The sequence below is a fragment of the Anoplopoma fimbria genome, chromosome 6 (genome assembly GCF_027596085.1).
Source record: "Anoplopoma fimbria isolate UVic2021 breed Golden Eagle Sablefish chromosome 6, Afim_UVic_2022, whole genome shotgun sequence".
NCBI lineage: Eukaryota > Metazoa > Chordata > Actinopteri > Perciformes > Anoplopomatidae > Anoplopoma > Anoplopoma fimbria.
Genome location: NC_072454.1, coordinates 948,202 through 962,921, shown reverse-complemented (window position 1 = coordinate 962,921; position 14,720 = coordinate 948,202). Strand labels below are relative to the sequence as shown.

Genomic DNA, 14,720 nt, shown 5'->3' with positions numbered 1-14,720 from the left:
TACTAGGTTGTTTTTGTAGTTTCTGCCTGTGAATGTATTTTCAGTGTTAAAACATTTTGCAGAAGTTTACCAAGTCAATGGAGAGAAAATGTAAAAGCAAATGACTTAATTTTTCCCTTTACGTTTAAATGGTTTAATAACATCCTAACCATCAAGATGCTCCTCGGTGTCTAAGAGTATAATCTTTACTTTCATATCCTGTGATAATCCTTAAGCCTCTAAATAAAGCAAAGACATAAAGATTGTTATATTCTCCGTCATTCCTTCAATGAGAAATCACTTTTTCCTCGGCTGCATAAAACTGGCATCAAGTGTTTAACTGTAGAGGTCCATCATTACTAGACATCGGTCACCTCTGATGGGGAAGTTAAACTCGTACTTCATGTCCTATTGTTTCTCTAAACTGAAGTTTCTGAGAGAAATGTTAAAGAATCACAAAAACACCAGATGAGTTTTATGAAACGTCTATTTACAGGAAATACAGTAAATGTGAACATTTAAAGACCTCTTTAGAGCAACATTTATTAAAAAAAAAACAATATACAAAACTATTTAAAAAGCCACAATATATATCGACATCCATTTCATTTTAAAATATAATAAAATTGTACAATTTAAAGCGTTCAGTGTTCTTTTTCTTTCTGTTTTCGGCACAGGAAGTGTTTGTCGCTCGCAGACGACAGCGTGTTCAGCCGACGGCGCTCTCTGGTTGATTGTCCAGCAGCGTTCACTGACTTCAGGGAGCTCAAGTGCTTCAGTGTCCAGTTAAAACCAGAATAAAACCCGGAGGTCCGGCTCCGTCACAGGCGCCGGAGGTTCCTCTTGCTGCGAGTGCCTCCCGGCAGGACCGGGGTGGTCTTTGGCGTGGTGAGGCGGGGTCGCTGCTGCACCACCCTGCAGGGCGTCGAGCCGTGGAAGGCCTCCCGGCAGCAGGTGCAGAAGTCGAATTGGCAGCTGAGCCGCGTGCACGTGGCCCGCTGGACCTCCAGAGAATGAGTCGCCGGAGAGCCACAGCGTCTGCAGGGACGGAGAGACTCGTGCTGCTTCAGACCGCTGGCAGCCTGGAACAAAACAACAACACATGTTTGTTAAAGTCCAGAGAGTAAAACATACTATGATGTGAGAGATGTCACAACACAGAAGAAGGTTTAAAGAAAAAGAAAAAGTAGAAATGCGGGAGAATTATCCTTCATTTTAAAATATTTCATTTATTAAAACTAACATCATTAGAGAAGTTATTTTCGTACAGAAAGCTGCATTAACTCCTGTTTAGTCTCCAACATGTGGGCTGCAGTTGTGCTTCTGTAGAAGATCACAACTGTCTGATCTGAGAGGAGGCCAGAGATCTGCCAACAGAACCATCTATATAGCTGCATCACCACTACTCACAGGAATAGTTACATTAGCTCCAACCTCCACTACTTCTGTCATCTTTGGGGTCAAATCCTGGCTGGTGTGACTCTTAAGGGGCGTGTCTGAAGACATACATTCAGTGGGGAGGTAACTGTAACCTTTGACCTCCAGCCACCTGTTGTCAGAGTAACAGATTCTCTACTCTGGCTTTACAGTCTGGTGCAGTGGCTCCACCGTGAGAGCGTTATATTCCAACGAATTGTTTGCTTTTGTAATAAATAAATAAAAATATATATACATATAATAGGGGGTGTAACAATACACAAGATGGCGCCGCACCAGTGGCAGCCTATTACAGCAGCTCCTGCTCAAAACTGTTCTTTACTGTGTGATTACTTAGAATACTTGTTTAATCTTGTTTTACTTATGTCTCTTGTTTGTACTGTCCTCTCTGCTGCTGTAAACCTGCAAATGTCCCCGCTGTGGGACTAATAAAGGATTATCTTATTTGTATTAAACCATTCGGTACAAATAAACACATTCATAGTACTGTTTATAAAGCTCACTGTAGTTTAAATCATAACTGGGCTCACCTGAACGTATTCACTGTGGCGGGAAAACCGGGGGTTCGGCGTGCCGCTCTTCTGAGAGACAGCAGCCTGTCTGATGAGCCTGCAGCCGGGGGAGGAGGATGGAGTACTCGAGGAGGCCAGCGTCTGCATGCAGGACAGCACCACCCTGGACACAGAGACGTCTCTCGTCAGCCCACAGCCCTTCTGTCTCAGAGAGCTGCTCGACTCCTAGAGGAGTTCAAAAAGGAAACGTTAGGACGTGAACAGAGTTATGGAAGCCAAGAGCAGCAAGAGGGGGTGTAACTCACTGCTTCATGACACACATGAGGTTTGGCTTCATGACACCTGTGTGCGTTTGTGTTGACTGAACCTGAGCCGATGATTTTCACCATGATAAATATGCAGAATTATGTTGTGTATAATTTGTCTAAACAGCAGATCTCTATGAGCTCATTGAGATCTGCGGTTTAGACTTTGGACTGTTGAAGTCTGTCCAATGTGGAAAATGAGCTCCATTTAGTTTTTTACTGACCTTATTTACTGCGAACAGCATGATACGTTGTTTAGTAAGATTAAAAAATAGATATTGACTTTGTAAATATGGATGATAAACAGATTGAGATGGCTGTTTACGTGTGAAACATATCTGGAGAGAATAAAAAGCTCTTTACTGAGATAATCAGAAGATATCTAATAGCTCTTGTCTTTTCTACATGCTTTGTATTTGCAAGATCGGAAGATGTTTGAAAAATCGTGCCAAATGTTTGTCATGACAGAAACGAACGTTTGCTCACCCTGAGTTCCTGCTCGGCTCTCTGACATCGGCTCCGAGCTGCTGAATCTTCACAGATGATCTTCCTCCAGGTCCGACTCACTCTCTTACAGCTGTGAGGAGACAAACGGGGAAAACATGATGAATACAGGAACTAAGAAGAGAGAGCTTCCACACAAACACCTTTCTCTCTATCGTTATTATTATTTTATATCATTTCTATGTCTGATCTTATTGTATAAATTAGTTTTATCGTTTCATCTGTTGAACCGTTTTATGATGGTTTAAATTTGACCTTCATCTGTTTTGCTTTTTGTTATAAAAAAGTATAAACTGTGATGTAACCTATTTGCTCTCCTGAAGACACAAGTTAAGTGTTATTGTTTACATCAGTTGCTGGTTGTGTTTGGAGGCTGATAATATTAACACTATCATTATAAATGTAGTCTACCTGATGAGGTCCAGGTCTCCCAGCAGAGACAGGATGTGGGTCAGGATGCACCTCATGCTTCTGGACAGCAGACATGGAAACACGTCGACGTACTCGCAGCCCATCTTGCCTCCGATGACCCGATCCAAGAGATGGTCGTCTGCTACCTTTGTGACGACGCTCCAGTCATACCTGAGACACGGGAACACAATCGTTACTCACCTACTTATTATTAATAATCATTCTAGACCTATAAAGTACCACTGAAACTAGGATTTAAACTCAGTGGAGCTTCACTGCACTGAGAAGCACAACATCTATCTCAGGTTTTTCAGTCTAGTTTTGATTCTGGTAGGATTTGTTAACATTTTTACAGAAGGGAATAGTGGATGTTTATGGTTTCTGTCCTTATGCTTAACATGGAGGGGGGGAAAAGTGTTTTGGCCTCAAAACCATTCTGTGTTTAATAAACCAACAGTGAAATCGATTAAACATAGATGGAAAACAAACTCTAACAGGTTTGATATTAAGATGTCCCACAGGCAGACGGATGCTTGATCACTCTCCTCCTCCTCCTCCTCCTCCTCCTCCTCTGAATACAAACACAACAGGAGATAAATCCCACCTCTTGTTCCTCTGGTAGCTCTTGGTCAGCTCCTCGCACACGGCCCGCTGGAACATGAGTATGGGCAGGTTGGGGTCCTTGTGGCGGTCGGCCGGCGTGGAGGACAGGGAGCGTGTGGCTGTCCTCCTCTTATGGCGATCCACGGGGGTGGACGCTTCCAGAGACACTGGACGGGGGCAGTCTGTCCTCCCTGGACATTTGGAGGGAGATGTTGTCTTTTCTTGATGTGCAACAGCTGGTTTCCCCTCCTCCTCTTCCTCCCCGTGATGCTCATCCAGTTGACTGTTTTGCAGAGACAGATAGCCGCTGTCCTCAAAGCCGTCCTCCAGGGTCCCGTCGGTGCTGTTCTCCTTGTTGTGGACCGCTCTGGTGTTGTCGTTGAGCGAGAACAAGGCGGTGGTCACTCCTGCAGGGTCACACTGGGGTTTGATGGTGGGGGGGGGCTGCTTCACTGGGGAAGCTTTCAGGTGGAACACCCTGGACTCTGCAGCTGGTGAGCTCTTCTCCACACTGGTGGCTTCATAGCGTGGGTACTTCATGCTGGCCTTCTCACAGTGGGACATAAACACCGGGGTTGTAGATTTCTGCAACAAAAAAAAAAGAGAAACAAACAAGTTTTAAACTCAGAATGTGAATCAAGCAAACTCACTCATAATGCCACATTACCCGCATAGATAACACTCACGCACTGCTGCCACCCTGGTCTCATAAACTGTCTGCAGACTGAAACTATTCTCACTCACAGATTTTCAAAAAAAAAGTGTTTTTTGGCGCGTCGCAGCTGGATTTGGCGGACTCGCAGCCTGTGACGTATAAAAACCCTCCAGACTGCTTTAAACGCGTAATGCATGACGTCACACTGTCTGTATGTCATGCACAACACTCTCAGGACGTCAAACATTAAACACAACACGTTAATTAACCTCATTGAGGTGGATTACCTGCATGCAGGGAGCGTGCAGTGGAGAGCTAGCTTCCGAGGCTAGCTGCGGCTAGCTCACGTTGCTAGCAGAAGCTCATGCTAAGAGCTAACGTTAGCATTGTTAGATGAGTGTGTGTGAGGTAAAGCTGCTACCTGCGCGGTGTGGACGTGGTTTATCAACAGACAGACTCTCGTTCCCTCCGTTCAGACGTTCAGCACCGACGTCCCGCTTCAAATGCTCCGCAACGAGTCCGTCGCTGCGTCTGTTTGAAATCCGTGCGCAGAAGCCTCTCGACCAATCACAGCGAGGCGGGCGGTCGTCTCTTTAAACCGGCGACCAATGGGAGCCGAGACTGTGCGGTGACGTCAGCGCGCAAGTCGACGTAGTCCCCCCGGTGTTTCCCACCCGATGTGAAACAGAGACTAACCCGACATAAACGTTCCGTGTTGGAGTATGTGAAGATATTATATATATTCCTTTATTGATCATCATGGGGGAAATTCAAGTGTTGCAGCAGCTCAACTACACAGACACAGACAATAAATACACATACTATACAACTACACAGACAATAAATACACATACTATACAACTACACAGACAATAAATACACATACTATACAACTATAAATACAACTATACAACACACAGACAATAAATACACATACTATACAACTACACAGACAATAAATACACATACTATACAACTACACAGACAATAAATACACATACTATACAACTACACAGACAATAAATACACATACTATACAACTACACAGACAATAAATACACATACTATACAACTACACAGACAATAAATACACATACTATACAACTACACAGACAATAAATACACATACTATACAACTACACAGACAATAAATACACATACTATACAACTACACAGACAATAAATACACATACTATACAACTACACAGACAATAAATACACATACTATACAACTACACAGACAATAAATACACATACTATACAACTACACAGACAATAAATACACATACTATACAACTACACAGACAATAAATACACATACTATACAACTACACAGACAATAAATACACATACTATACAACTACACAGACAATAAATACACATACTATACAACTACACAGACAGAGATATTAAACATAATATTAGGTCACAACTCGATATGAAGAGGGATATTGAAGATGTGTTATATAAGATATGATAAGATAATCCTTTTTTTAAATGTATAGGATTACAGCAGCATAGAGGATAGTGCAAACAAGAGACATAGTAAAAAAAAACAAGATCAAAAATAAGCAAATGAGCAATATAAAAACAGTAAAGAATCCACAGTAACTGAAATATTATATGTACAGACAGAAACTATTATAACTATTGTATTGCACAGTGTGTTTTTTATTGCAGAGGTTTTTAGTGTCATGTGGTCTACTGGGGAGCATATGGTTATATGGTGAACAATCACAAATCCAAGTTATATTTATATTACCAGTCAAAACTTTGGACACACCTTCTCATTCAATGGTTTTTCTTTATTTTTTTCTACATTGTAGATTAATATTGAAGACATCCAAACTATGAAGGAACACATATGGAATTATGTGGTAAACAAACAAATGCTCAACAAACCAGAATATGTTTTATATTTTACATTCTTCAAAGTAGTTGAATGAGAAGGTGTGTCCAGACTTTTGACTGCTACTGTATATTACCTAATTTTGCAAAGGCAGTTCATGGTAAAGTGATTGTTTTCATGTGGAATACACTTTAAAAACAGTAAATAAGTTAGTATTTCACCGCTACCGTTTCCTTTAAAGCACGCCCTTTGCCTTTCTGGAGCTTTATAAGGAGTTTCAGCTCTTTTTGTGTTGCTGTGCATTTTAACTTTCTGTCAGGAATCCCACTGTTTGAGTAGAGGAGCTTAAAGACCGACCATTCACAGGACAGGTCAGTTCACACCTCTGCCTGGAATGTGTGAAGGGGCTCTTTCATTGAAACCAGACGGGGGGGAGTTGCAGGATGCCATAGCTTAGCTTGGATACAGTACCTTCTGCATTTTACTTTCAACTGTCTTGCTTTATGTTTTGTAACACAGGTTTAAAGGACAAGGGGACCACATTCTCATCCAAGGCAAACTGTAATAGGGTGTTTTTAATATATTGATGCTCCAGAATGCACAACCAAGTGAAACGGAGATAAGAAAACTATTTGAGACAGAGTGATGTGTATGTAGGGACGGGGAGGGGACACTTTCTGAGCAATGACGCCTAACAGCTTTGCATACTGAAGTGCATAATGCTAATTAAATGCCCCCAAGAGCCTCACTGCCTGCTCTTCATAATGCAATGTATGCACCAGTGAAATTAAAATATCCTCTAAATCCTCCCTTTACCCAGAGGCTCTGGTATGAAGAGGCACCCTGAGTCAACTGTATTCTTTGTTGACATCGGACTAACACTGTGCATGTTCTTAAATCAAATTGTGTTTTTGTTGAAATGACCAAAAACAAAAAGACAAACAGCAGACCCGTGGCAGTAGTACAGGTTATGAATGAAATATAATGTTAAATAGACACTTAAGACTTTAATAACAGACGTATTTTACACCTATATTGTTTGTTTATCATATTCTTTTCTCCATTTATATTTTTAATCATGTCATTTTTTGTCATGCACTAATCACCAAGTCAAATTTTTTTGTATGTGCAAAACATACTTGGTCATAAACCATTTCTGATTCTGGTCTGTGATTTTTAATTCAGTCTGGAGGTTGAAGGATTTCTACTCAATGCACATATTACCATTCAAAAGCAGGTCAACCTATAAATGATTAAATTAAATGTGTCTTAACTTCAGACACTTAGGACTGTCTCAGATAAAATAAATCATAATAAATACAATACATAATACAGCACAGCCTAATACAGACTCAAACAAATACCCACATTATAATCAAAAGCCTTATCCTACAGTTAACATTCTCCCATGTGCCTGCAGCCTGCAGTCATTTCGTCTGCAGAAGAAGAAGCGTTACCCACTGCGCATGCGTGTGGTATCCAACATGTCTGCGCCCTTCAGAAGGTGGGGAAGGAGCTAAATGTTTATAACTCGCGTTGACAATCCGTTTGTAGACATTCTTCTTTCGTTATCAACACACAGACGTCTCTGCTCACAGGATGAAGGAAGGAGAGAAGTTATTTATTCATGTAAAGATCTTATTGTTGAGATAGAATCCATCAGTGGGTTGTTTACTCTCTCACATGCTTTTATTTTGGTAAATGGGTTGAAATCCAGCCCTTAATAGCAACAGCATCTTTTATTTTATTTTATTATTAATTAAACTAAATTAAATTGTCGACTTCTGCAGAAAAAAACACAAAAATCAGTTTGTGGTTTTTGGCAACTTGAACCTTTTAAAGAAGTGAAACTATCAAAATAAAAGACTGCTTGTCAGGAGACACACACAAGCCGAATTCAAGAAGGACTCCATTGGATGCAAGATATTCCTCAATATAGCAATTATAGCAGGAAATATTTTTGTTGGACATAAAAACATATAAAAGTATCATATTTCTGAATGGAATTTGGTGGAATGTTCCTTCCGGACTAGAAAGGAACATGTGCCAAAGCCAAGTCATATCTGGATCTGTTTGTTCTGCCACACAGTGAGTCATCCAGTCAGACCTGCTTCCACGATGGCGTACAGAAGAGCCGTAAACCTTCTTAGGAGAGGAACGCAGTGTGTCTCTAGTCTGTGGGTTCCTCCTTTTCAAAAACCACCAAACCTCATCAGACAAACGTTCCTCAAACACGCCAACAATCACTGCGGCAGAACCACAAGAACCGTTCACACCGGCACGCCTCTGATGGTGGCCAGGCTGCTGTCGGTGGACGAGCTCTTTGCCAAGAGGTCCCTGCAGGAGTACCTGGAGAAGATGGAGACGGAGTACAGTGAGTGTTTGAACGCGGCCAACAGCGGCGTGACGGAGGAGCAGAGCAGTGAGGAGGAGCTGAGGGCCAAGAGGACCAGAGTGACCCTGCTGGCTCCTCTCATCCAGAGCATCAGGGAGCTGGACAACAAACAGAGAGAGATGGCCGAGAACGAGACGCTGCTGAGAGGTGAGACCTGAATGAGAGTATCAGGCGGTTAGTCTCTGATTATGAAGGCACAGTTCCATTTATTCTGCAACAAGAGACCGTTTCCATCAACCTTCATTCATGAGTACTGAAGTAAGATCTGGTACACTTGTGTTTAAAGGTAAAATATGTGACTTTTCCACATTAAAGTGTCTAAAACGACTGAACCTAAGTTATATTCTTACATTATCACAAATGATTCCAACAGTGTTCAAACAGAGAAATCTGTAATTATCATGAAGGTAACGGTGCGTTTCATTTGTTCACCTGTCAGTGACGTCATTGTGTTCTGTTTGTCAGACAGAAGCTGATCATAAACTGACTTTTTATCCATTTATTCCAACACAATTTTAATATATTTGTTGTTTTTTAACCAGATGAAGGATTTTAGTCCTTGGACGTCTGGATCTTTAGTTATCAGAGAGAAACAAGCTAAGCTAACGTTGGCATCAGACGTCTCTCAGCTCCTCCAGGACGTCCTGCGTCCTCCGAACAGCTTGGTCAGTCAGTCAGGAAAGAGAGGAGGAGGTTGTCAGGATTCAAACACTCAAATTAACCAGATAAGAATCCATGTTTTTGGGCGAATCGTGTGATTGAAGTCCCTGACACATAAATGTACTTCACAATGATGCAGAAATCAACTTTGACTATGAAACAGTCCAGAACAATCAGAGATATTAAAGGAGACATATCGTGCTCATTTCCAGGTTCATACTTGTACGTTGGGTTTTTTATATCTTGCTTAATATTCTCAGTTTTAACTCTTTTTAAGGGAGTTTTTTATTGCTAGGCAACAGCTTGGGTCCATGTTTACTTCCTGTCAGCTGGCGACCGTAAATAAACTGGGACACTTTTAAATGTTTAAAACTGTGAAATGCTTTCTATGTTACGTATATATAGCTGTGATGGACTACATGGATTTAGTGTTTTGATTCTTTCACAGTATTCATATCTCAGCTTTATACTATTAATCAATTCTAACTATATGAAACCTTTAAAAGGATGGATGTATAAAATGTATGAACATTTTGGCAAACTTTCTGACGGTAGAGAGTTAATCGTCATTTCGATCGACTCCAGTTTACTTTTTTTTTTTGTTCTCAAAGATGAAGATCCGGCCCTCCGAGAACTGGCGGAGCTGGAACATGAAGGATGTCTGCAAGATATTCAAGACCTCAGACAAAGGGTAGAACTGGAACTCTTCATTTTGACGGAACAGAAGAACGTGTAACAGCAAACTAATGCTTGATGTTTTTATTTATTTTTTACCTCTCTGTCAAATAAAAACCTGCTTCTCTGATCAGATCCTGGACCTGCTGCTCCCGGAGGAGGAGGCAGATCTGAGCGACCTGGTCCTGGAGGTGACAGCCGGGGTCGGAGGTCAGGAGGCCATGCTGTTCACTGATGAGGTCTGGAAGTACTTCCTCATAACATTCACTACTTTACATATTCATTCAGAGAGAGAATAATAAACGAAGGATCAAAGAGTGTTTGAAGAAGAGGAGAGATGAAGCATCGTCTGTGTGTTCACCTCTTGTCTCGTCTCCTCTGAAGGTGTTCGACATGTATCAAGGCTACGCTCAGCACCACGGCTGGTCCTTCGACATCCTGGAGCACATGACCAGCGAAATAGGTCAGAGGTCACACATCCTCCTCATTATGTCTTAAAACATTAGAAAATCAAACAGAGTCCGGCTCCATTTGTGGCTTTTCTTTGCTGCAGATAAACTGACCTTTTTTTAAATAAAATGACAAACCATTTTAATGTGATTGTAGCCAAAAACACCCAGTTAATAACACCCAGTTAATAACACTGCAAATATATACATGTTGTAATACTTTTATCAGTGAGCCAGAGACTCAATCCCCATTGTGTTACTTCATTCAGAGACAGATGGAGACTTAACAGACGTTTATTTAGATGGAAATCTTTGATGACTTTGATTCCTTTTCTGATTAAGAGCAAATTGGACTCATGTTAAAGGAGCAGTGTGAAGGATTTAGGTGGATATATTGGCAGAAATGGAATAAAACATTAACGTTTTTCATGAGTGTATAATAACCTGACACTTAAGAGTCGTTGTGTTTTTGTTACCTTAGAAAGAGCAGCTCATTTTAACAATTTTCTGTTGTTTTGACTCTCTGAACTTCCCAGAAACTTTCCAGAGTGAATTAGTTGTTTCCTTATGAGAAGGATTGAGAGTTAGAGTGGACAAACACACATTTTATTAATTGAAGTAGTGACTGAAAGTAGGGAAGGGTCAATAATTAGATGAAGCTGTGTGAGTTTTTCTATCACTATTTCTGAATAACTGACTCCAAATACAAGTGAGAACTCTTGCTGTGCCTCGGATGTGACAGTAACGTGGTTGTACTCGTACTAAGGTGGACTGCGTCACGCCTCGGCCAGCATCAGCGGCCCTCAGAGCTACAAGAGGATGAAGTTTGAGGCCGGAGTCCATCGGGTTCAGAGGGTTCCCCGGACTGAGAAACAGAGCAGGATGCACACCAGCACCATGACGGTGGCCGTGCTGCCCCAACCCACTGAGGTACAGGAGTCCTCACAGACTACAGACAGAAAGAAACACTCTAAGGGCATTTTGTTTCCTTTAAGGAAGTCTTTTTATTTTTATTTCACCTTTATTTTACCAGGCGAGTCACTAAGAACAAAATCTTCTTTATAATGGCAGCCTTGAGGGTAAAAGAAGTGAAATCAAAAGTCAAAACACATCCAAACATTTCCAACAGACTCGTTTTTCTCTTATGCCTCAAGAAGAATCAAATAACAGAGAAAATCTTTATGAATTTGTTTTTACTAGTTCCATTTACGTCAATTCATCAAGACTTTTCTTTGTTCCTTTGATTCTCCGTTCACCCTGGAGGCGTGAGAGGAAAACTTAGAAGAATTCAAAGAGAGATGGTGTTTTTAGGGTGCTGTATTTCTTTAATATGATGCATTTCCTGTTAAAATAAAATGGAATATGACAAGTTAGAGAAGATTATTTTAGTTTGCCTGCACTACTCAAATGTTACCTGCACTCTCAACCTGCTTGTGCAGCATTTTTATATAAAACAACATAAAAACAATCTGTGTGTATGATGAATATTCTGGAAACAGACAGAAAAATCTGAAAGAAAGGTCTTTTATTTTGGTTTATTCTGTGTGTATGATGAATATTCTGCTCATCTGATGTTCATTCAGATGTTTGTGTTTCCTCTCAGATCTCTTTCACGATAAACTCCAAGGACCTGAGGATAGAAACCAAGAGAGCGAGTGGAGCCGGAGGTCAACACGTCAACACCACAGACAGTGCAGTCCGAATCCTCCATCTGCCCACAGGTCTGTCTCTCTCACAGAGAGGATGTGAAGTGATGTTCAGCTGCCCTCATAAGAATGCTATTCTAACACTTGTGTGTGTTTGTTAGGCGTGGTGGCTGAGTGCCAGCAGGAACGCTCCCAAATAAAGAACAAGGAGAAAGCCATGAAGGCTCTGAGAGCAAAACTCTACAGCAGGAAGCTGGAGGAGGAGACGAGCAGACGCTACAACCAGCGTAAAGTACAGGTGGAGACATTTAATATGATATAAATTACAGGTGGAGACATTTAATATGGTGTAAATTACAGGTGGAGACATTTAATATGATATAAATTACAGGTGGAGACATTTAATATGATTTTAATATGTAAAAAACAGGTAAAAATAAAATTACATGTTTAATTCCATTTAATATGATATAAAGTACAGGTGGAGACATTTAATATGATTTAAAATATAGTTGGAGACATTTAATGATGTAAAATACTCCTCCTCCTCCTCCTCCTCCTCCTCCTCCTCCTCCTCCTCCTCCTCCTCCTCCAGATTGGCACCAAAGGCAGATCAGAGAAGATTCGCACCTACAACTTCGCCCAGGACCGCATCACGGACCACCGCATCGGCATGACGGTGCACGACGTCCGGAGCTTCCTGCTGGGGGAAGACCTGATGGACCAGATGAACTCCTCTCTGCAGGAGTTCTCCTACCAGGAGGCGCTGGAGGAGCTGCTGGGAGAGAACGACCAGGACGGCTCGTGAGTCCGGATCAGAGGAGTTAGAGACTGTGTTATTGGGAATTTCTACTCTGATTCAATTTCTGCAACAAAAACTGAAGAAAAGGTCCATGATGGATTAAAAGAGGGACCAAGTCTTAATCATGAACTGTTGTTCATTTGCATGTCGAGGTATGAATGATGTGAACGCTGGTCCTACCTGATATAAACAAGATTAAAATATATCTGAAAAGGTGAGTTCAGTTTTTTAAAATGGGAGTTTTATTCGGTCTCTTGTGTTCTGTGAGGTAAAATGACTGTTTTTGTGAATGGAGTCTGGTGGCTTTGAAGAGAGCGATATAACTAGACTGTCTGACGGCTCGTTGAAGCAGCTGTGAAAAAGAGCAATAGCTAAATGTATTTTAGACACCTAAAAGAATCAATATCAGTTTAAGTGTACGTTATATTTAGAATATTTAGAATAACATTTAGACGCTAAAACATACGTACTTCGTCCAAAATGTGAATGTTTGGATATGAATACATAAGGAACTCCACTGGGAACATACAAAATGATAAAAAAAACTTTAAATAAATAATGGATCGCCCTTTAAACATCTCATTCCAACTCAAGGCCATCACTTTTCATCCACTGGTCTATTTAGCTTCTATTTCACATCGTCTTTCAGACTGGTGGAAAGATTTATTTTACTACTTTGTCTTTTTGCATCAATAGATTTCTCCTAAATTCACTAAAAGTTACCATTAGATAATGCCTCATTTGCATATTTAAACAAAACATTTCAGAAAACTTGTAATACAAAAAACATTTGTCTTAATGTCAGTAATCAACTGGTGAAGTTTCATGTTGATATCTATTAGTTATTTTTTTACCCTATTCACCTGTAGAGTCTTCAACATGTATGTAATTTAACTAAACATATCTTTAAAGGACGTTTTCTCTAAATGAGTTTTTTCTCAGACTCTGATCCATAAATCTCCACTTCAGTAGCTCTTACATACACCAAACTTTACAGCTTCATTCCTCTCTATATTCTGAAGGTTTCTACAGAGGGGTTTGTTCAGATATCATTCATAGACTGATTTATACAACATTATATTACTGAAAACATGGAGGAAATAGATTTTTTTATTGCTGTTTACAGTATTTTCTGATTAATGAAGTGACATAAACAGATATCCTAAATCCCCTCTGTTAAAACATTTTATTCTAATATGTCCACAAAATGAAACAATCATTTTGAACCTGGCTTTATCCAATAATCACATTCATGTTCTGGAATTTATGAAAATGAACTAATATTTAGTAAGATACTGCCTCATTTGCATATGTAAACATAACATTAAAGAAAACTTATAATACAAAAAAATATTGCCTAAGGTAAGTAATGAACTGGGGAGGTTTCGTGTTAATTCCTGTTAGTTTTATTTTTTTACCCTGTTCACCTGTAGTTTCTCCATTTAAAAAATGACTCAATTTTCCCTCTAAGGGGTCTAAACCATTAAAACCAGTCTTAGAACAAATGTACACTAAAGTGTGTCCACATACATTTGGCTACGTAGTGTAGTTTCCCCTTTTATGTGATAGAAGCTGTTTTTTAACTCAAACACTACATCCCCCATGATGCTATTTTTGAACCTGGCTTTATCCAATAATCACATTCATGACTACATTTGTATTTCTTTTGTATTTTTTTTGTATGCTTTTGTATTTTTTTGTATTTTGTTGTGACCTGTCCAGGTGAACCCTGCCTTCGCCCATTGACAGCTGAGATCGGCTCCAGCACCCCTGCGACCCTTAACTGGATAAGCAGGTTACGGAAAATGGATGGATGGATGGATGGATTTTGTTGTATT

General features: G+C 40.4%; 2 protein-coding genes across 4 annotated transcripts; one reads left to right on the top strand and one right to left on the bottom strand.

Annotated features, from left to right (window-relative positions):
- Nucleotides 1-538: 538 nt before the first annotated feature.
- fbxo5 (F-box protein 5) lies at nt 539-4,963 on the bottom strand. 2 transcript variants are annotated; one of them, XM_054600531.1, is made up of 6 exons: nt 4,694-4,802; nt 3,753-4,336; nt 3,149-3,319; nt 2,720-2,810; nt 1,947-2,153; nt 539-1,061 (listed from the first exon to the last, which is right to left on the bottom strand). In XM_054600531.1, exons 1-6 carry the CDS (start codon nt 4,697-4,699, stop codon nt 801-803), a joined length of 1,320 nt encoding a protein of 439 aa, XP_054456506.1. In that variant the 5' UTR covers nt 4,700-4,802; the 3' UTR covers nt 539-800. The 2 variants fall into 2 exon arrangements, with proteins under 2 accessions (XP_054456506.1, XP_054456507.1); XM_054600532.1 differs by lacking the exon at nt 4,694-4,802 and adding an exon at nt 4,828-4,963 and having other exon boundaries at nt 541-1,061.
- A 2,712-nt stretch (nt 4,964-7,675) lies between these two features.
- On the top strand, nt 7,676-13,067 carry mtrf1l (mitochondrial translational release factor 1-like). 2 transcript variants are annotated; one of them, XM_054600434.1, is made up of 9 exons: nt 7,676-7,759; nt 8,345-8,797; nt 9,922-10,001; nt 10,120-10,224; nt 10,370-10,448; nt 11,201-11,364; nt 12,038-12,155; nt 12,242-12,378; nt 12,676-13,067. In XM_054600434.1, the coding sequence occupies exons 2-9, from the start codon at nt 8,374-8,376 to the stop codon at nt 12,886-12,888; spliced, it is 1,320 nt and encodes a 439-aa protein (XP_054456409.1). In that variant the 5' UTR covers nt 7,676-7,759; nt 8,345-8,373; the 3' UTR covers nt 12,889-13,067. The 2 variants fall into 2 exon arrangements, with proteins under 2 accessions (XP_054456409.1, XP_054456410.1); XM_054600435.1 differs by lacking the exon at nt 7,676-7,759 and adding an exon at nt 7,878-7,884 and having other exon boundaries at nt 8,289-8,797.
- The last annotated feature ends 1,653 nt before the right edge of the window (nt 13,068-14,720 follow it).

What these genes read in the sequence shown, in the direction of transcription:
- fbxo5 (XM_054600531.1), bottom strand. An exon ending in AGCTACCAGAGGAACAAGAG is followed by an intron (nt 3,320 to 3,752) that starts GTGGGATTTATC and finishes CCCGTGTCTCAG; the next exon opens with GTATGACTGGAGCGTCGTCA. An exon ending in GGAGACCTGGACCTCATCAG is followed by an intron (nt 2,811 to 3,148) that starts GTAGACTACATT and finishes GTCTCCTCACAG; the next exon opens with CTGTAAGAGAGTGAGTCGGA.
- mtrf1l (XM_054600434.1), top strand. Translation starts at nt 8,374, where the DNA reads ATGGCGTACAGAAGAGCCGTAAACCTTCTTAGGAGAGGAACGCAGTGT. An exon ending in TTCAAGACCTCAGACAAAGG is followed by an intron (nt 10,002 to 10,119) that starts GTAGAACTGGAA and finishes TTCTCTGATCAG; the next exon opens with ATCCTGGACCTGCTGCTCCC. An exon ending in ACAACCAGCGTAAAGTACAG is followed by an intron (nt 12,379 to 12,675) that starts GTGGAGACATTT and finishes CTCCTCCTCCAG; the next exon opens with ATTGGCACCAAAGGCAGATC.